This window comes from Lepidochelys kempii, chromosome 3, assembly GCF_965140285.1.
Source record: "Lepidochelys kempii isolate rLepKem1 chromosome 3, rLepKem1.hap1, whole genome shotgun sequence".
NCBI lineage: Eukaryota > Metazoa > Chordata > Testudines > Cheloniidae > Lepidochelys > Lepidochelys kempii.
The window spans coordinates 6538731-6560604 of NC_136382.1; the positions used below are offsets into that span (position 1 = coordinate 6538731).

General features: G+C 50.5%; 1 protein-coding gene across 3 annotated transcripts in view; it reads right to left on the bottom strand.

The window, feature by feature from the left end:
- Positions 1-1801: 1801 nt before the first annotated feature.
- EPHX2 (epoxide hydrolase 2) overlaps positions 1802-21874 on the bottom strand; it is a 113434-nt gene continuing 93361 nt past the window's right edge. For all 3 annotated transcript variants that reach the window (XM_073335538.2, XM_073335537.2, XM_073335539.2), the window contains 6 exons: positions 21036-21081; positions 18156-18258; positions 17680-17749; positions 14643-14723; positions 14041-14099; positions 1802-2957 (listed from right to left, as the gene is read on the bottom strand). In XM_073335538.2, the coding sequence (XP_073191639.1) occupies positions 2873-2957; positions 14041-14099; positions 14643-14723; positions 17680-17749; positions 18156-18258; positions 21036-21081 (444 nt within the window). In that variant the 3' untranslated portion in view covers positions 1802-2872. The remainder of the gene's footprint in view (positions 2958-14040; positions 14100-14642; positions 14724-17679; positions 17750-18155; positions 18259-21035; positions 21082-21874) is intronic.

The following is a 21874-nucleotide window of genomic DNA, read 5'->3' on the forward strand; positions in this document are numbered from 1 at the left end:
TCAGCAAACGCAGCCCCATGGCTCTGCGCCTTTGATTCTTTACATAATGGGTCACTCATCTCCAGCTTACCATGAAGACACCGTCCTTTCGCCTACTTGAAATCCCATTGCACCGATGCTAGCAGAATGCAGGCTAAATGATCGCTGGTTTTGCCTTCACTAAAGAGCTGTAAGTGGAAGTACAAAGCACAATAACGAAGCGCACAGATGCTGCAAAACACAGCACAGCTAATACTGGCAAAGGCATTCACGTAACAGAGGACGCCGAGAGCAATTAGAAACCTGGGCAGGAGAGAGAGAAAAATGTTTTTTTACACTCGTCTCCTACTGAAATCGGAGGTCTCTGGGTACGTCTACCCTGCAGTTAGCCATGTGCCTGCGAGAGCAGCTAGACAGACCTGCATGACTTTGCTCGAGCTCGCAGGCTAAACATTGGCAGAATGACTGTAGTGCGGGAGTGGGCAAACTTTTTGGCCCGAGGGCCACATCGGGGAATAGAAATCGTATGGCGGGCCGTGAACGCTCACGAAATTGGGGTGGGGGTGCAGGCTCTGGGGATGAGAGGTTTGGGGTGCAGGAGGGTGCTCCAGGCTGAGATTGAGGGATTCAGAGGGCAGGAGGGGGATCAGGGCTGCGGCAAGGGGTTGGGGCATCGGGAGAGGCTGAGGGGTGCAGGCTCCAAGCAGCACTTACCTCAAGCATGGTGTGGCCCCCGACCCAGCACCCCAGCCGGAGTGCCGCCGAGCCGCGTGGTGAGGCTTGCGGGCCGGTTTAAAACGGCTCGCAGGCCGTAGTTTGCCCACCCCAACGTTGCGGCTCTGGCAGAGGCTTGGGTTAGCCCCCGCCCTGAGTCCAAGCCCACCCCACCCCACCCAGCCCCGTTGGGCTGAGCTCGAGTGGCTAACCTGAGTCTCTGCCGGAGCTGCACTGTTCACACTGCTACTTTTTACACGCTAGTGCAAGTCTGTCTGCCAGGCTGGACGGCTCGCTCACAGCTGCAGGGTAAACACACCCTACGTGACTGTGCGGTGCACACACTTGCAGGAATAGCAGGGGGGCTGCAAGTCAGGACCCAGGTGCAGCGACACAGCTGTGAGTGTGGAACAGATGATCAGAGGTGCAGGGTTGTTTATGGGGCAGGCTGGAGGCGGAAACAAACAAAAGGACGAATTCCTTCACACAACGCACAGCCAGCCTGTGGAACTCCTTGCCAGAGGATGTTGGGAAGGCCAAGACCATGACAGTGTTCAAAAAGGAACTAGGTAAGTTCATGGAGGATAGGCCCATCAATGGCTCTTAGCTAGGATGGGCAGGGACGGTATCCCTAGCCTCTGTTTGCCAGAAGCTGGGAATGGGTGACAGGGGATGGATCACTTGATGATTCCCTGTTCTGTTCATTCCCTCTGGGGCACCTGGCATTGGCCACTGTCGGAAGACCGGAGACTGGGCTCGATGGAGCTTTGGTCTGACTCAGTATGGCCGTTCTTGTTATGGGAAGGAGAGCGGAGATCTAGATTCCAGTTGAAAGCTTTGTGTTATTAGTCCCTCATTTTCAGAGCACAACAACACTTACTCACCTCAAGAGAACACCCCACCCCATTTCTGGCTTGCAGCAAGGCTCCCTTCTGAAAAGGATGCCTTTGAATCTGTGGGGTTATCCATTGGGTTCCACTGTTAACCCCACTGAGCATCTTCCAAAAGCACTGAGGGGTGACAATTACTGCAAACACGCCTTACAAAGCATCTCCACCAGCATGAACATAACCGGGGCCCACCTGGAAGAACACTGGATGCCATGAAATCAATTCTGTGATTTATTTCAGTTGCTGGTTTACAAAAGACGCTTGAAATAATAAAAGCAGAAGTGAGTTTTCAAAGCAGCATAAAAGAGCGATTAGTATCCAGCCAACCCCGTATGAAACCCTCAAATGTACAGCTTAAATTGACAACAAAAGCCTCAATCACAAGGAAAATAAACACTCGTGCCCAAGCAAGGCAGCACTTAGGGCTTGACTAGCAGCTGGCCAGGGTCCAAGGTTTGGGCAGGCGGCCAGGTCAGAACTGACATCACTGGTCTCCAATCTGAACAGTGGACATCAAGGGGCGCTAGCTGCTTTCAGGAGATTTCATGGGACAAAAAACTCCTTCACTCATCTCTTATCGCAAAGGCATTGGCCATGTCTGAACTAGAAAACAGGCCTTTCTGGTTTGGGGGCCGAGCCAACCAAACCCAGACCAGTGAGTTTGAATGCCAGAGGTGGAAGCTTAACCCTACAAAACATTTACAGGGTTTCAGATGAGTGGTTCAGAATCATTACTAACTGAATTAGCTGTAGATTTAGGAGGCACTTGGGAAGTCACCCATCCCCTCTAAACTCTATTTCCTAGCTTGAAATGCTCAGTCACTTCCTAGCCAGGGAATTTCCTCCCCTGCCCTGCCTGGCCCCTCTATTTTTCTGCAGTTTACGTTATTTGCTAAGTATATAACGACTCTCGATTTACTGCTCCCTGCGGCTTTCAGACTTTGATTTGGCCTCCTCATTTGCTGGGAGAGGTCAGTGTCTTACATCACAACACATGCAGGAGAACTGCCTCAAATCAGAGCCTGATGCTAAAATCCCTCGCTGAGATGCTTGCATTCAGACGCAAGCGAAAAGAAAGGCCGTTATCCTGCTTGATGTGGCTCGCTGGGCCCAGGCTTCCCCACCTTTTCCGCTGGCTAGCTTGAAAACCAAAACCCAGAGGCAAAACCTAGCTTATAGGGAGTGCAGCTGCCCCCAGTACGAAACTGGCAGGGCCCACACCATTGCACAAGCAGCAAGATACTCAAATGAAGCAGGAAGCTGGAGGTTGAAATCTTCCAAGGGCAAATTCAGAGTTTCGAAATCTTCTGCAGCAAAGAATTGTCGTGAACATCCTCTAGCCACTTGATGAGGATCTTATTCAGATCAGCTGCCCTGTAAAAACAAAAACACAAAAACACTCCGTGAAGCTAGGAATACTCCTTACTGTGCTTTCTCCAGCCTAGTTTCACGTCCCAAGGAATTAGGCTTCCATCCATTTCCTAGGGAGACTGCTCCGTAGCCCAACAGATTTCACAGCTGTCCTGCTTTGCTGTGGGGAAATATTATTTCCCATGGAAAGTTTAGAAGAAAATGATACCTCGTTACCGCCAGTTGTTAATAAAAAGTGGCATTAACGTGGGGAAAATGCAGGCTGCCAATTAGAAGAGGCTGAAAATTTGACCCAAAAATGCCTTTTTGACTAAACAGAACGTTAATTATTTTATTGTTCTAATTTTTCAATCAAAGCATTGTACCAAGTCCAATGCCCTACCGAATACTATTACATCAACACTCCTGCTTTTATCAACCAAACTTGTAATCTCTTCAGAAAATGAATTGGACAAAATCTATTTTCTATAAATCCATGTTTACTGGCATTAATTATTACCCTCCTTTAAATTCTTTGTTATCATAGAATCATAGACTATCAGGGTTGGAAGAGACCTCAGGAGGTCATCTAGTCCAACCTCCTGCTCAAAGCAGGACCAATCCCCAACTCAATCATCCCAGCCAGGGCTTTGTCAAGCCTGACCTTAAAAACCTCTAAGGAAGGAGATTCCACCACCTCCCTAGGTAACGCATTCCAGTGTTTCACCACCCTCCTAGTGAAAAAGTTTTTCCTAATATTCAACCTAAATCTCCCCCACTGCAACTTGAGACCATTACTCCTTGTCCTGTCATCCGCTACCACTGAGAATAGTCTAGATCCATCCTCTTTGGAACCACCTTTCAGGTAGTTGAAAGCAGCTATCAAATCCCCCCTCATTCTTCTCTTCTGTAGACTAAACAATCCCAGTTCCCTCAGCCTCTCCTCATAAATCATGTGCCCCAGCCCCCTAATCATTTTTGTTGCCCTCCACTGGACGCTTTCCAATTTTTTTCACATCCTTCTTGTAGTGTGGGGTCCAAAACTGGACACAGTACTCCAGATGAGGCCTCACCAATGTCGAATAGAGGGAAATGATCATGTCCCTCGATCTGCTCGCTATGCCCCTACTTATACATCCCAAAATGCCATTGGCCTTCTTGGCAACAAGGGCACACTGCTGACTCATATCCAGCTTCTCGTCCACTGTCACCCCTAGGTCCTTTTCTGCAGAACTGCTGCTTAGCCAGTCGGTCCCTAGTCTGTAGCGGTGCATGGGATTCTTCCGTCCTAAGTGCAGGACTCTCCACTTGTCCTTGTTGAACCTCATCAGATTTCTTTTGGCCCAATCCTCTAACTTGTCTAGGTCCCTCTGTATCCTATCCCTACCCTCCAGCGTATCTACCTCTTCTGACAGTTTAGTGTCATATGCAAACTTGCTGAGGGTGCAATCCACGCCATCCTCCAGATCATTAATGAAGATATTGAACAAAACCAGCCCTTTTGGCATTTCGCTTGATACCGGCTGCCAACTAGACATGGAGCCATTGATCACTACCCATTGAGCCCGACGATCTAGCCAGCTTTCTATCCACCTTATAGTCCATTCATCCACCCCATACTTCTTTAACTTGCTGGCAAGAATACTGTGGGAGACCGTGTCAAAAGCTTTTCTAAAGTCAAGGAACAACACGTCCACCGCTTTCCCCTCATTCACAGAGCCAGTTATCTCATCTTAGAAGGCAATTAGACTAGTCAGACATGACTTGCCCTTGGTGAATCCATGCTGACTGTTCCTGATCACTTTCCTCTCCTCTAAGTGCTTCAGAATTGATTCCTTGAGGACCTGCTCCATGATTTTTCCAGGGACTGAGATGAGGCTGACTGGCCTGTAGTTCCCCGGATCCTCCTCCTTCCCTTTTTTTTTTTTAAAAAAAAAAGATGGGCACTACGTGAGCCTTTTCCCAGTCATCTGGGACTTCCCCCGATGCCATGAGTTTTCAAAGATAATGGCCAATGGCTCTTGAATCACAGCCGCCAACTCCTTTACCACTCTCGGATGCAGCGCATCCGGCCCCATGGACTTGTGCTCGTCCAGCTTTTCTAAATAGTCCCAAACCACTTCTTTCTCCACAGAGGGCTGGTCACCTCCTCCCCATGCTGTGTTACCCAGTGCAGTAGTCTGGGAGCTGACCTTGTTCGTGAAGACAGAGGCAAAAAAAGGCATTGAGTACATTAGCTTTTTCCACATTCTCGGTCACTAGATTGCCTCCCTCATTCAGTAAGGGGCCCACACTTTCCTTGACTTTCTTCTTGTTGCTAACATACCTGAAGAAACCCTTCTTGTTACTCTTAACATCTCTTGCTAGCTGCAACTCCAAGTGTGATTTGGCCTTCCTGATTTCACTCCTGCATGTCTGAGCAATATTTTTATACTCCTCCCTGGTCATTTGTCCAATCTTCCACTTCTCGTAAGCTTCTTTTTTGTGTTTAAGATCAGCAAGGATTTCACTGTTAAGCCAAGGTGGTCGCCTGCCATATTTTCTTTCTACACATCGGGATGGTTTGTCCCTGCATCCTCAATAAGGATTCTTTAAAATACAGCCAGCTCTCCTGGATTCCTTTTCCCCTCTTGTTCTCCCAGGGGATCCTGCCCATCAGTTCCCTGAAGGAGTCAAAGTCTGCTTTTCTGAAGTCCAGGGTTCATATTCTGCTGCTCTCCTTTCTTCCTTGTGTCAGGATCCTGAACTCGACCATCTCATGGTCACTGCCTCCCAGGTTCCCATCCACTTTTGCTTCCCCTACTAATTCTTCCAAGTTTGTGAGCAGCAGGTCAAGAAGAGCTCTGCCCTTATTATTAGAGTCCCTTATCAGTCACTCCATTGTTTTGCCCAGGATCGATGCCAGGCTGACAAGTCTGAGACTACCTGGGTCATCCTGTTTACCCTTTTTAAAGGCCAGGGGAGTTACGACAACTTATTGAAAAAAAATCAACCCTAATGGTCCAGACTGGAGGGACTCACAGGCTAGAACCCAGATCTGCAGGGCTCTGAGCAACTGAAGCATCTATGCTACCACATGGCAGAGCGGCAATCAAAGCACTATAAAGCCTGGGAGACTAAGAACCACAGGAAGTGCCATCCACAGAGGGCCTGATTGGTAGCACCTCCCACCAACTTCTGATTGGTCCAGGTGCACTATTTAAGCATGGAAGGAGTTCTAGGAAGCTGTCTGTGCAACTTGGTAGTACCCAGTCTTCTGCTACAACATAGCTCTTTCTTATTCCCTGCATTGGTCCCAGCTCTAACCCTTAGCTTGATTCCTGATCCCAGCTGCCAGCTACGATCTTCAGCTAGACTCCTGATCCCTGACTCTGGCTCCAATCTTCAACTTGACTCTTGGTTTCCGACGCCAGCTCTGACCCCTTGGCTTGACCCCTGATTCCTGTTCAAACTATCAGGCCCTACTTCTGCTCCGACCACTAGCCCAGACTCCTGGTTCTACCCGCTAGGTCAGACCATCCATATCCCAGTTTTGACACCAGTGAGCTCCTTGGTCAGCTCTTCTAAAACTCTTGGATGCAAGTTATCTGGAGCTGCTAATTTAAAATGTCTAATATCATTAGGAGCTGCTGTTTAACATCCTCCTGAGTTACTGCTGGACTGGAAAGTATTTCCTCATCCTGTGATATGAATCCATCATCTGGCTTTTTTCCCCAGTAGAGAAACACAGGTCAGCATTAACTCACTGACCTTTGTTCCCTCTCATCCAAGTTGGAATGTGCATGGGAGGGGGTCTGCATCAATCCTCCAGCAAATCCATTTCAGGCCAATGGATCAGCCAACACAACCCTGCTAGACGTCTTCAAAGGGGAAGACCCACTTGTCAGTGCCTACTGTCTCCTCGGTACGAACCAGTCAATCATTTTGTTCCCATCCATGCAGATACTTGATATTTTATCCAGTGGTGAGAAGCAGACACATGCATGTGACAGACACAAAGGTGCGGGGGGCTCGGTCTGCTCGGCTCTAACGATGCTTGGCAATAGGGCACAGTGACCTCAGCCGGTATGTGGGGGAAAGCTTGGGCTGTGATTTTTCTTCAAGGATTGAACTGTGAGGCCCGTAAGATGGTCACAGTCCCGGTGATTGTCAAAAATAGGTCAGTGAACTGGGTGTTGAAGGCTCCTTTACCTCCTAGGCTTTGAACACCTCCTTTTGGAGACACCCAGGATTCATGCAAAGAGAAGCAGAACATTTGCATTAATGGGTTGGTCCCTGGATACCATGGTGAGAGGTGCTGTGGAAACATCTGAGACAGACCAAATCAGCCCACCTTGTTCAGCAGTGGCCAACATCAGAGGAAAGCAACAAATTCCAGTGTGGGTGATTCCCTTCTGCCTCCCTGAAATTCCCCTTGGATATGGGATTCATTTCCCACCCTACAGTGCTGCCTGGTATAGCAGCGCTGCCAAACAGCTACAGCAGCCCACTCCACCCCAGAGTGGCGTGATCAACACAGGATGGCAAAGACGGTGCAAGTGAGGGTTGACAAGCTAGTGCTGTAAAGCAAAAGGAAGTCTTTAAGCGAAAGGTGCCAAGTTCAGTAGCAGGATTAAGAGAGCAAGGTGGTGTCTAATTATCTGCTACAGCCACAATTCAACGAGCAGCCCTTTCCCCCTCCCCCCAGGATATGAATGATCTTCCACGTCCCGGGCACATCTTGATAGCAGTCAGTAAAAGAACCACCCAAGAGACAATGTCACTGGGAAAGTGACAGGGCATCGCCTCCAGATGGAGTGAACCCCAAGTATTTATTTCCAGTGATAGACACTGATGATGACAGACATCGCTTCTGCTGACTCCAGTCTCAGAGGGAGACTGTGCTAGATAATAAGAACAGGAGGACTTGTGGCACCTTAGACACTAACATTTATCTGAGCATAAGCTTTTGTGGAGTCTTCCTGTTCTTTTTGCTGATACAGACTAACTCTGAAACCTGTCAGTGCTAGATAATGTCACCCCTTTGTCTGACGGATGCTGGTATCTCAGAATTACTCACTGGACCATGATCAAAAGGCTGCTTGTTGATTGGCTCAGAGGATCACTTGTCTTCCACATTAGCCAATCACATAGTAGCTCTCTCATACAAGTGCTTTTTGACATCTGTTGTCAGTAGTCCATGCATGTTGGCTCCAGGATGGCTGGCGGGGCCAGTGACCGAGTGGTAAATAGAGGTTGCATTTAATACAGTTAGAGAAATGTCAGCACGGAACCTTGACCTATAAATCATGTTTCTAATCGCATTTTAAAAAAAAAATCTCTTTCTAGTACAAATGGTGAGAGCTGCTAGCTCAGCAAAGAGTCAACACTCCTCAGAACAAATGCTTGTGGACTGAACGGTGTTAGAGTTTCTCTGAGAAATTAAAGACGGAAAAGACCTGTTATTAACAGTCACTTGTTCAGCACCTTCCAGCTGAGGATCTCCCAAGTGTTTCACAGCACTCCCGAGTTAAGCATCAACGCTGATCTTCATTCTACTGATGAAGCAACTGTGGCACGTGTACGTTAACAAACTTGCCCTAAATCACACCCAAGGAACTGGGACTAGACACCAGATCTATCTATAGAATAGACAGAATCATAGGGTTGGAAGGGACCTCAGGAGGTCATCTAGTCCAACCCCCTGCTCAAAGCAGGACCAATCCCCAATTTTTGCCCCAGATCCCTAAATGGCCCCCTCAAGGATTGAACTCACAACCCTAGGTTTAGCAGGTCAATGCTCAAACCACTGAGCTATCCCTCCCCACATCCAGGTCCTTACACTGGGGTCTATCACCAACACCTGAGCTCCCCAGTTGCGGCACCTAAAGCTTTTCCTAAGTCATATTGACCATTGATCAATGCAGAACTGGTCCTTCTACTATCTTCGCCAGTGCCTCATCTGGTAGAGTTTGAAGTATCCAGGAACAGGGTTTCCGCTGGTTGATTATTCTACAGATCTGACTGGCATGGGGTGAGAACAAAGCCCACAAATAGAGCATCGAGCAAGAAATAAATGTTATTTTTGAGGTGATGTTTTGATCTACTCTATTGGGATCTAGCAAGGTCAGCATTGCCCTTTCACACAGTTAAAAACCAATTTAGGGAATACTAAGAGTACAGATTGCTGGTTTTGCAAGCTCATGTTGCAAGCTCACCAACAATTTGTGCTTTCGTAGCTTCAACTTGTCACAATGTCTGGAATCCTTGGGAAATCCCCTGAAGATTGCATTTTGCATGTAGCTGGCATCCTAGAGTTCTCTATTTAATTCAGCTTTTAGAGCCAAATCCTCAGATGGTGTCAGTCAGCATAGTTGGTGTGAAGTCTGGTTCATACACAAGGCAGTTTTCAAGGGATTTCCCAAGAATTACATGTTGGGAGCTTGAAACTGAGACAAGCAGAAGCCACTAAACTGCAAACATGTGATGAGTTTGCAACATGAGGAACTTCTGCCAGAGCGCAAGAGAGAAACAAAATAAATAAGATGTAATCACATTAAACAGCCATGGAACCATTTAAGTTTTGAAAACATCCATTCTGACATTCCTGAGTTATTTGAACACTAAGGAAGAAGCAAGTTTTCACCCAAGGAGATGGTACAGATGCTGGTTGGCCAGTGAATGACTCCAACCCAGCTTTGTTTCAGAAGTTCATCGGGATTGGTGTGTCATCCTGAACGAGGAACTCACACTTTGTCTTATTTGAGGAAACCTGGTTTTGCAATCAACCTGAACACTTGAAAAAAATCACGTTCCAGTGCAGTGATTGGGCTTTTGTGAACTATACAACCATACCAAGGTGTGATACTCCACATGGGTGCATGCGAGCATACAGAACTGAAGGAGAAGGAGCCAGGAAACCTTGAGTTCTAACATGACTAGACCTCTGCCAGTGACCTGTGTGGGGCTTGATGCAAGCCAATTAATCTCTCTTTGCTTCCGCTGCCTTATCTGTGGAATGAAGATTATAATGTCTATCATACGGGGAGTTGGGAGCAGAGACTAATTAGTCTTTGAAAGCAAAAAAACGCTGGGTGAATGCTGTAACTCTTTACTGATGCACTGTCACATAATGCTTATGGGCCCAATTCTCCTCTCCTGTATCCCAGTGGAACTGCCTTGACTTGAATGGAGTTACCCCAGCTTTACACCAGAAGACAAATCAGGCCCAGTGAGACCAGTTGGGAAAATCAGATGGGATCCAAACTCTCCCAAAATTTAAAGAGCGTTTAGGTCCCATGGCAAAATAATTCAAACCGCCCTGGGGGAGAGGGAAGTGGAGGAAGCTCTTCAATCCATTCCAACAGTCATGCAGGCAACTAACGAATCCTCTGCTGGTTCTTTTCAAGGTGGTCTCTGCTTAACATCCTTCTCCTGCAACGTCACTGCTCTCTGGGCCTGTCAATGGGAGGCGCTCCATGCAGCTTCGGATCAGGCACTCAAACCTCACATATAAATTATTACGCTTTAGTACAAAACGCTACAATCTAGTTTCCATTACAAACCCACTCTGCAGGCAGCCGGTGCATGCCGAGAGAGGTGTGAGCCTGTTCTGGTATACGTGCTAATAGAAAGTAACATTATTCAGCACTGATCTCTCTCCAGCCTTTGGACTGTCTAACGACTCTGACCTTTACTGCACTAGGCACTCCTAACACTGGCATTCGTACCCTGTAAAGCCAGGAGAATATTCCGCCTTGCAATTTAGTTGACGAGAGATTTTATATTATCTTGTAAAACAGCAGAAACCGAGTCTGATTCAAGTGGTGCTGCAGAGAGATTTATCTATCGGCCGTTAGTATTTATCATATTACACATGCACTTTGCAGAAATCCAATTGCGCCTGCTGACTTAACTGCCTTTCAGTCTATCGGCTTTTTTAAAGCTTTTCTGACATTCAGGCAGACCCGTGATTTAATTCAAGGAGTCATGGATGAGCAGTCAGTGGGGAGTTATTTCCCAAGAAGCCTCCCTGGAGAAGATGAAGTGCTCTCTCTCAGAGGTGCAGAGGTTCTGGGGCATGAAGAAGGGGTAGGTGGGTAATTTGGGAGGATGGATCCTTTCTGTGGGGCTGAGCTCTAGGAGAGAAACGGAATGGAGACTTACATAGACAAGAGACAGAGACCTAGGGATGGTGGTTTCACCCACTGGCTGATGGGCAAGGGTAAAGGAATCTCAGCTGTGTCGTTTCCTTTCCAATGATATAAAGGTTTAAATTAAAGAAAGGGTGGAGCCTTTAATTTACACCTTTGGCCCCCACCTCCCATTGTGGGTCTCTATTTGCTTGGGCCAGGCCCTTTCAAATACCTGCAATGTCCTGCTAAAAGTCAGCAACAGCTAAGGGGAAGAAAGAACTCGCTGCTCTTGTGGAAGGGGACGGTAGAGGTAGCAATATGGTTAGCACGTCTTACACATCCCAAGTGATGGTGCTCCCCCCACTTCCCTAGGCAGATGGCTTCTCAAACTCCTTGGGAGGAAGGATGGGCCAGCAGTTAGGGTGATCAGCAGAGACTTGAGCTCAACTCAACTCTGACTGCCTGTGTGACCTTGGGCAAGTCACTTAACCTCACTGTGCCTCAGTTTCCCCATCTGTAAAATGGAGATACTAGTCACGCCCTCCCTCCCAGGGGTGTGTGAAGATAAATATGTTTGTGACAGAGTGAAGGGTCACATGCTGGGAGGGAGAGAAGAAAAAAAGGAGCTGACAAATTATCCAGTCCTCTCAGAGACTGCTGCCAGTGTGTGTGTGTGTGTGTGTGTGTGTGTGTGTGGAGGGTGTCTGGGCCTACATAAATCAGACCCAGTTCCTTGCAAGAGGGGGAGAAGGATGAGGAAGGATGCACTCTGAAGCAGAACCTAAGGAAAAACAGGGGCAGAAAGGGGCAGGGGTTGAAGAAAAGATCAGCACCTGCTGGGGAAAACGTATTAGGTTTGGGGGGCAGGTTCTAATACGAGAGCACCTGGGAGACTGGCCCCTATCAGGACAGTGCAATTAAAATGAAATAAATGCACCCTCTTCCCAAGTCTATGAACTCTTTACAGCTGTTAAATTTACAGTGTAACGCTTCCATTTCTTAGAGGAAGGATCTTTGCAGACCATTTCAGTGTTCCAGACTGTAGAGCTAAGTGTTAGTACAAATCCATAGCTCGGTAGCTAGTGCCCACGTTCTCTAAGGCTCTAGGGAAGAGAAGCAGCATAAACTTCAGAAAGGGTGCCTGTATCCACTGCATACAGCACACTTGTTTGCATTTCCTAGAAGAAAGCCTGGAGATGGCCATTCTGGCCCCTATTTAAAATGGAAAATATACCGAGGAAGAATGTGAAGAAATGAAGTAGTCCGATAAAGGATGGATGAGCTAAGATACACTATTCTTGTGAGAATTTGGAGGAGCCCACATCCCATGACATAAATATCAGGAGCATTACTAGTAGCCCCTCAAATGCATTCACCCTGCACTAGGAGGAATCAGTGTCAGAGACAAGAACGTACTCCATGAGGGAAATGTAGTATAATGGTTTATTGCTAAACGAAAGTCAAATTGAATTTGCCATTCACACTCCTCCTAGACCCTCGGTGCAGAAGCCTCCCCTGGAAACTGAGGCCTTGCCAGAGAGGTAAGAGAACTAGAGACTTTGGGTGTAGATCAGGATACATTAAATAGTGACACAGTCCTTTTGATAAATATTAGTACCTCAATTACTGTCTGAACTCCCCGGGGCCGGAGAGCACCCACCAGTTCACAATGCTCGCGACTGGGGTACTCAGACACTCCAGTAAAAGGGGCCATATAAGGACCACAGAATGTATAGGTTGAACTTTGACTAAGTTTTGCCTTTTCCTAACGAACCCCCATGACTCCGGCTCAGGCCCGCTTGCCTCACCGTCCACAATTCCCTTCCCCCTCCAGTGACCTGGAGATGCTGATGGTAATTGCCTCTCCGTCACTGGGTATGTGAGCCGCACACACTTAGCTGTTCTAATCCGTTCTTGTGAGACGATCCCTCCCAGCCTGGCTCATCTTTGGCTCTCTTTCGCTGATAATTACTTGTGTTGAAATAAGGGCCAGCTGAGGACATGGGCTAAGCTAATGAGGCTACTTTAATAGAGCTCATAAAAAAACCCCACGCCCCCCAGCGGGCTGGACCGCACCATTCTTTACACAATCGCAAGCTGCCAGAGGACAAGCTTGGAAGCTGCAGCACAGTAAGGCAGGGATGCTTGGATCGCACACGAGCTGCCGGAGGTCCCAGCTGGGCTGATGTCACTGAAGACTTGCCCTGCAGCCCAGGGGAGCTCCCCGTGCGGCACGACCGGGGCGGTAATGAACGCTCTTGTGAGCTGGTGGGCGGGACGTGCATTTGGGGTCAAATCCAACAGTCCCCATGCAGGCAGAACCTCCATTGACCTCACCGGGGGATTTTGCCTAAGTGCCGCAGCAGCTGGCTCGGTGGGGGTAGCCTCTCCGAATTCTTGTGCTGGGCCATGGGATGAAGACGAAGGCTCGCGGCAAAGTCAGGAGCTGTGTTGTGGCCCCGGGCGGTAATGCTGCCATATGCACAGGCCTAATTCATGGAGGTGCTGAGCCACCCTGGCTCCCTCTGAAGTCAATGGGAGCTGGGGGCGCTCAGCCCACTGAAAATCAGAGCCAAATACGCAGTGATCTGCCATGACCCATTTGGTCTGGTCCCTCCAGCATAGGCTCATACTTGTCACTAATTCATTTAGCTAATTGCACAAGGCTTCATCATCGAGCCGGGGGTGCAGGGGCAATAATCCATGATGATCCCTGTGGGCAAATCAGTTCACGGATCAGACCACAAGAGCTGACTGCCCTTACTAGCTCCGCTTGCAGGGCTGCGAGCGTTCTCAGTCACCAGACCCATCCGAGCCTTTAGCAAACACCAGCCACGGCGCCCCACTCCCTCACCACACCTATTTAGACTTGCCGAAAGCTCGCTCTGTGCAAGGTCACTGGAGCGAGAGCTGGCTTCCAAGCAGCGCTTACATTCAGGCCCCCAGCGGGTCTTTAACCGCTCGCCAACCCGCCCCCGCTGTGCATGAGGTACCTTTCCATCTGAATCCAGTGTCCGCACTCTTCAATGTGGCCCCGGGTCAGCTGGGGAATCTGGACAGAGGTGCAGAAGAACAATGAGACACGGTTTCGCTCCAGAGAGGCTGCCGTGCCCCTCAAAGGTACAAAGGCTTTTAGAACAGGTTGCTGCTTAGGACCGGCCGTATGGGATCAGCCCCATCGAGCCTGGCACCATGACCCCAGCGGTGGCCAATTCCTGACGCCTGAGAGGAAGGTCAACTCCCTGGCCCTGGTGTGTGGTGCTATACCTAGCTCGAAGAGCATTTCGGCCTGACCCCTGCATGTGGCCTGAAGTATGAGGTCTGATCGCCCTTCTCAGCTGGCACAGCTTACGGGATTTATGCAGCTCGTTAGTCAAGGAAGCTGCAGGCTTTGGTTCAAGGCCCTCCTGCTTCTGGGAACTCCCCACAGTTGCTTCACACGTGAAGCATGAGCCACTTACGAAGGATGCATTCAACTGGGACGGAGTCTGAGGGAACCGACGTCAGCCCAACGACACTGGAGATCCCTGGCCGCCGGGGAACCAGGACGCCATCAGGCAGCGTCTTATCAGGGTGGATAAGGGTGATCACTTACCCACTCCTCCATGCCTTTACTCAGCTTAGGATGGAGAACAAAGTCCTTCCCAGCAGTAACCATCAAAGCTGGAACCAGGATCTGCAGGGGGATCAAGACAGGGCTAGGAAACGAGACGCCCCCAGATCAAATCGTCCGCTCTGTAAACCATCTCCTTCCCCAGCGGGGTAGCGATCAATAGCCACTACCAGCAGTGCGGAGTGGGGCAGACTCGCCTGGACTCCAGGGGAGTGCGGTGGGCAGGGGACAAGAACTGTGGTTACCTGGCAGCTGCCCGGCTCACTGCGTGGCCTCCTGCACCACCTTAGGAGCCCAGAACTGCAAGGACGGGGAACACGGCTAGGGAGAGTGGATTGCTCTCAGACCAACAGGCCTTTACAAGCCACGGCAGGGACAGGAGCTGGGAGAGCCAGGGGCTGCCACACGGCAGTGAGTCTGGAGAAGTGGCAGCCCTGCCACCTGGCTGTCCCACTCTGCTGCCTGCCTGCCTCCCTCCCCAGGTGATGATGCGCTGCCCAAAGGCCACGCACAATGGTGCGCATGAAACACCTGCAGAAGGGGAGCCCCAGGGCTTGTTGCAATTGCTCCTTTGCAGATAACCACACTTGAATTTCAATCCAGTTATCCGGTGTATGGAGAGCATGGGCGGCGCGTGAACCACCCCCCTTCGGGGAGGCTAGTCCTCTGCCCCCCCACCACCTCCCAAGGCCCTGCCCCCCCCCACCTATGAGAGCCCCAACCGCCCCCACCCCTGCGGATGGAGGAGCCCTGGCCCACCCGCCCCGACCCCCAGGCCACTGGCTGCTCGAAGCCCCGAGCTCCAGGCCACCAGCTGGATCTGAGCCCTCACTGGCTTCAGGGGAGAGGGGAAGTGTGGGTGGGGCTGCAGCATGGGTTAGGAGAGGCTTTGATACCCACCGCCCCTGAGGGAGAGCTACAGGCTGAAGCCCCAAAGCTTTGCGACCTTGGCAGGCATTTCTGCTCTACTGTACAGGAAATCACTCGGGGATGCTCGCCCATCCGGAGGTACAAGGAGCCCTTTTGAACTGCCCCAGTTAGGACAATTTATGCCCATCCAAGCCCTGTGGCCATCCCAGCCAGAGCACCAGCAGACAGACTGTAGAGAGCAATTCTGCACTGGCCCCAAACGATCATTCCTCGATCTGAGACCACGCTGACCAACCAGCCTGACCTCCCGCGTCAACCAGCCCTGAGAAAACAGCTGGACAGAGGGAGTAGCTGGGCTCTAATGACCCTTTTCTGTCCCTCTTCTCTGAATTCCCCAGGGTAGCTGCTGACCCAAAGAGAGCAGGGCAGGGACAATGCAAGCAAGACCAGAACCCCAGAGGGACATGCTGTCACACACTGCCCTGGGGGCGAGGGAGAACGGCTGGGACATGACCACTGTCTAATATAAATCACGACCCAGCCAATCAATGCCTCAGCTGATCTGCAGTGGAGGAAGTGCCCTAGGCTAGAGGCCACCCATGAACTCAAGAGTTGTCGTTTATATTTGTTGAGACTGAAAAGGAAGCGAGGTCACAGAGCCGGCGCATGCCGGCGCATTCACTGCTCCAGCCAGTTGGTTAACCGCTCAGTGCCCTTTGGGTGGCTGGTACTGCCCTCTTGCGAAGGCAGCCTCGCTGAGTGGTTAGAGTACAGAACTGCTGTGAGACCTTGTCATGCCACCTCACTTCTCTGTGCCTCAGTTTCCCCAGCTCTGTAAAGCATTTTGAGATTTCCGGAGGAAGAGGGCTGCATGAGTGCCAACTCCTGTTCTTCCGAGCACAGCCAGGCTGACCCCAAGTTCCGGCGTGGAGAATAAGGGAAAGCAAGAAGGGGCAGAACAACACCGGGCACTGCGGCAGGGCAGTTTGGCAACTGCTGAAAGCAAATTCTGGGACTGTGTTCAAATCCTGCTGGGGTGGTCAGGCAGATTCTTAAAGGTATTTAGGTACCTAAAGCAGGCATCGCAGTACCTTTACAAATCTGGCCCTAAGTCCATAACCTACTGCAGCACCCCGTCCCGCTCCTGGCCAGTGGAGGATGGTTGACTCCGGGTGTTTTGACCAGGTGACAGGGATTTCAGCCCTCCACAGCCCCATATTCTCACCCTCTGGAAACTTTTCCTTTCTTGCGTGGAAAGGAGCCCCTGGGGGAATAGACACAATGCTCCTAGAGGCTGAGAAGGAACCAGTTGCCAGTTCACTCCATGGGATGTACTGAGTGGGGATGGGTGTGTCTCAGTCCCAACTGCGGGATGACCCACAGACCCACAGGATCCCCAGGTCAGGCTCCCACATGGGGGTACCACGAAGGGCACCCTGCCCTTTGCCAACACTTTGCCTCTGGCAGAGAACACAGACATTCCAGATGCCGGATCCCAATGTGCCTGCAAGCCTAGAGGAGGATAGACAGATGAGCCTAGCGCCTGTTACCAAGCTATTGTGGAAGTAGATAAAGGGAATTTGGATGCAGGTCTCTCTATTGAGCAGGAGTCAGGCTAACTCTAGCTTTAATAACGTGAGATTTGTAGCAGCGGGGATAGCGCAAAGCGAGTGGAAAACAACTGTGAAAGAGGCTGTTGTGACCTTGTATTAGATAAGAATAGAATGCAGACTGTAAGAGAAATGGTAAGAAAAATAAGAGATCATGAAGGAATATGTATAAACAATATGCAGTTGTTGCTTATTATTGTCTGTAATAAAGGTATAAACACTTGCTCTAATTGTTTTCTTGTAGAGACCTGCCTAGGTGGGGGAAACCCTGTGTCCGAGTGCACTCTCTCCCTCTGTGCAATTGCTTGAGGTAATAACGTGTATCCGATTTGCTGCACCCACCCCGAGAGTGAGAACTCTGGTTTTTTTCTCCGACACTACTGTTAATTCTGCACCGCGGGCTGCTCCCAGCACGTTCCCTCATCTGCGAGTGGCCCAGGGTCCGGGATGGAGAATGCGAACCCAGCTCCGGCCCCTGCTCCGAGATCAGAGCCCAGAGGCAGCTGCCGAGGGACAGCAGCACTAGGATCCGCTCTCACCTTCCTGTCTTTTGCAGAGAGACTCCACTGCCAATTGGCTTGCATGTTCCGGTACCAGTTCAGCGGTCTCCTAAGGGTGAGACAGAGAGAGAAAGGTGGGAGGGACTAAAACCGTTAGTAGGGATCCCCGAGACGTTCTCAGTTGCTGCATTCCTTGGGGAGGCGCAGCTGAATCGGCGGGCCGAGATTTTGGCTGAGTTGGTATTTCCTTGCGACCCCAGGGCAGGCCCCCCACAGCCCTCTTTGCTGGGCTTTCTATGGTGGTTCATCTTAGGATCCACTTGGGAACACGTGCAAGGCCTCCACGCAGTGGGGAGATTCTCAGGAGCCCCAGGCAGGGGACAGAGCGGTTTGTTTGCAAATGAAACAGCCGAGGGCCTTACAACAACTTCCCTGGGAACATCCCAGGCAGAGCCAAAGTTACCTCCCTCTCGCCAGCGCCAGACTCTTGCTTCGTTCTTTAGCTTAGCTTTTACCTGAAGCCAGACTTTTTATACTGCTGGATGAAGTACTGGAGATCCGCTCCCTGTAGGATCTGGCTTGGAGGTGGGTCTTCTGGCTTGCCAGCCAGAAGCCCTCCTGCAGAGAGAAAGAGAGAGAGGGTGAGAACATCTGCTAGGCACCGTCATGGGCAGGATCAACTGCAAATGATCCCGAGGCCGTGGCTCCAACAAAGGACTAAGGGCTTGCAGAGTGCCTCTGCAGACTCCCTGCACCCACCCTCTCTGTCCGTGCCGAGTTGTAAAGCCGGGTGACGCTCTGTGAATGGGATTTAGGCCGAGACAGGGAGCCCTGTGGTGACGGGTGGATGGCGTGTGAGTTTCCTGCCGGCCCAGGAGTTCAGGCTCCTCATTTAAACAGCTATAGGAGCGGCCTCCTCTCCAGAGGCGCGTGGCAGCTGCAGCTCCCACGGAGGGTGCTCAGCGCCTGTGACCGCAACACCGCTTATTTAGGCACTTAAACGTGGATTTAGGTGCCTCGACTTTATGCACCAGAGCTCATGATGTTCGGCCCAACGGCTACAGGGGCAGTGGGACAGAGGCCCAGTGGTGCCAGCTGGCAAAGGGTTCTCTAGTTTGTAACAGCAGCGCCTAACAGGCCCAACAAACTCACTGCACCTACCACTCTGCTTTCACAGAATGTATCCGTACCGGGGGTCACGTGAGCCTCACATGCAGCCCTGGCATGTCTAGGTGAGAACACGGCACCGGTAGAACTCACAGTGTGACGTTAAACCAATACGGTTAAACTGGTCCAAAAGGCGGGCCCACACTCCTCGTTCGCTGCGAGTCTCGTTTCTTTTGGTGTGAGACTCCTTTATTTCAGTTTCGCTTGCATGGCTTGAGAACAGGTTTCAGCTAAACCCAGATTAGCTGTTCACACTGAAATCCACACAGAGGTTCGCTCTAGGCTGGTTTCAAAGCCAACTTCAAGTCCTACCAGGGCATCTTTCTCCTTTGGACCGGCCCTCAGTGCCCGGAGTAGAACCCTGCAGCCCTCTGCATAGGCCACCCCTCCAGCTCTCCTGCAGGTTTTTGCAGGAGCCCCGTTTCTGGGCACGTGCCTCCAGCTGGAGCTGCGTAATGAATGCTTATCGCTGCTGCTATTTATAGCGCCCTTCTGCAGCATGCATTGGTGGGTGATTTGATTAGAAAGCGCTGCGTAAGTGGATTTGCAAGAAAGGGAAGAAACCCAAGAAGGGAGATAGGAGTTTCAAAGCGTTGCCTTCAGGGGCTCTGGTTATCATTCAGCCGCTCCACTCAATCCCCCTGGCCAAGGCCTCCCTGCTGCTGCCCAGCTTTTAATTAAGGGGACAGGATGAAGGGTGTTTCTCAGATTGGTTCATAGATTTCACTACTCCCACCCTCGCCTAGTGCATGATCTACCCAGAGCAGCTTGCAAAGAAAAGCGATTTCTTTCTTAATACCAGCCTCTCTCCTCCCTGGAGGCACACAGGCCGGTTTGTTACTGCAGGGTTTCTCCCAAGCCTTGGGCTGCGCACGCTGGGGTGTTATTGTAGGGTTGCACAATTATGGGACAATATGGACTATTATGGGACAATTCAACGCTTCTTTCTATCCACTCCTCCGTACACCTTCTCTCTCTCCTCCATCCCCTTCTGTCGTGTCCCTGGACTTTCTTTCGTCCAATGAACAACTCTACAATAACATACCTGCGAGCGTAGCCCAGCCCTTGCAAGCAAACCAATCCTTTGTTATTGTAGGGTTCCTTGTGAAGTCGGGTCCATTCATAAATGATCTGGAGGATGGTGTGGATTGCACTCTCAGCAAATTTGCGGATGATACTAAACTAGGAGGAGTGGTAGATACGCTGGAGGGCAGGGATAGGATACAGAGGGACCTAGACAAATTGGAGGATTGGGCCAAAAGAAATCTGATGAGGTTCAATAAGGATAAGTGCAGGGTCCTGCACTTAGGAGGGAAGAACCCAATGCACCGCTACAGACTAGGGACCGAATGGCTAGGCAGCAGTTCTGCGGAAAAGGACCTAGGGGTGACAGTGGATGAGAAGCTGGATATGAGTCAACAGCGTGCCCTTGTTGCCAAGAAGGCCAATGGCATTTTGGGATGTATAAGTAGGGGCATAGCGAGCAGATCGAGGGACGTGATCGTTCCCCTCTATTCGACATTGGTGAGGCCTCATCTGGAGTACTGTGTCCAGTTTTGGACCCCACGCTACAAGAAGGACGTGGATAAATTGGAGAGAGTCCAGCAAAGGGCAACAAAAATGATTAGGGGACTGGAACACATGACTTATGAGGAGAGGCTGAGGGAACTGGGATTGTTTAGTCTGCAGAAGAGAAGAATGAGGGGGGATTTGATAGCTGCTTTCAACTACCTGAGAGGTGGTTCCAGAGAGGATGGTTCTAGACTATTCTCAGTGGTAGAAGAGGACAGGACAAGGAGTAATGGTCTCAAGTTGCAGTGGGGGAGGTTTAGATTGGATATTAGGAAAAACTTTTTCACTAGGAGGGTGGTGAAACACTGGAATGCGTTACCTAGGGAGGTGGTAGAATCTCCTTCCTTAGAAGTTTCTAAGGTCAGGCTGGACAAAGCCCTGGCTGGGATGATTTAGTTGGGGATCAGTCCTGCTTTGAGCAGGGGATTGGACTAGATGACCTCCTGAGGTCCCTTCCAACCCTGATATTTTATGATTCTATGCTTGGAGAGGAGGGGAGGGAGCCCTGGGAACAGCTTGGCAGTACCCCCCTCTGGCAAGCGTTTGAAACTTTGTTGATGAGAGAATTCCACCTCCGCCACTAACAACAAGACTGGGAGATAACTGGGGAACGGGACAACAAATTCCTTCCCACCCGGCCCATTTCGTACCCTTACCTTGCTCCCGGACATTGGTGAAGTTGAGTGGAACAGGCAGTTGGTCCTGCAAGAGAAGTGGCTCTAATTAACAGGAGATAATTAACTCCCAGGGCAGCCGGCCAGAGGGGAACTCGGAGAAAAGCCTTGGGAACAATTATGCGGCGCCAGGGATTGATGTATGGGGTTGGATTTAAAAAAGCTACGTGCATAGCTTGGCTGAGCAGTAATCAAGGTGCGAGGGTCAGGGGAGGGAGAAGGGGCGGGGGGCAACGAGAACAGGGCCATAATAGTTGAAGTGACCCAAGAGGCTACAGAGCAATGGGGTGAAATTCACAAAAGTTGGGAAAAGCTCCGGGGACAGCAAGACGGATCTGCCGGTGGAACAGACTCCATGGGGAGGGGTGGGGCACCCCAGTGCTGGTATGTTTCATACTGGCCCTAGGGACCGTGCTGTAGGAACAATCCTACCTCAGGACTCTGACCCCACATCTCTGGCTCCTACAGTTCTACAGGCCAGACTGAGACACTTACGTGAGCACAGGAGCCATGCTGGGAGTGGGCGGGGCCACAGGGAGGATGCTCCGCCCCCTGGCATGCTGACATTAAATATGGAGCCCTATCCAGCTTGTCTTGACATTTACTAGGGCAGAAAAATCCCAACAGCTCTTTTCCCCAGTGATTCCATGACTCCGTCTGCCCCACGCAGAGGCCAGGTTATGCAGCATTGCTCCTCGTTAAAGCTGTTGGCTCCATCTCCTACGAGGGCTGCACCTGGACAGGAAGCTAACGAGCCTGGAAACGTACCATTATTGGTTAACTCCACCGTGACAGGTTGGCGTTGCAGGGCAGCTGCAGGG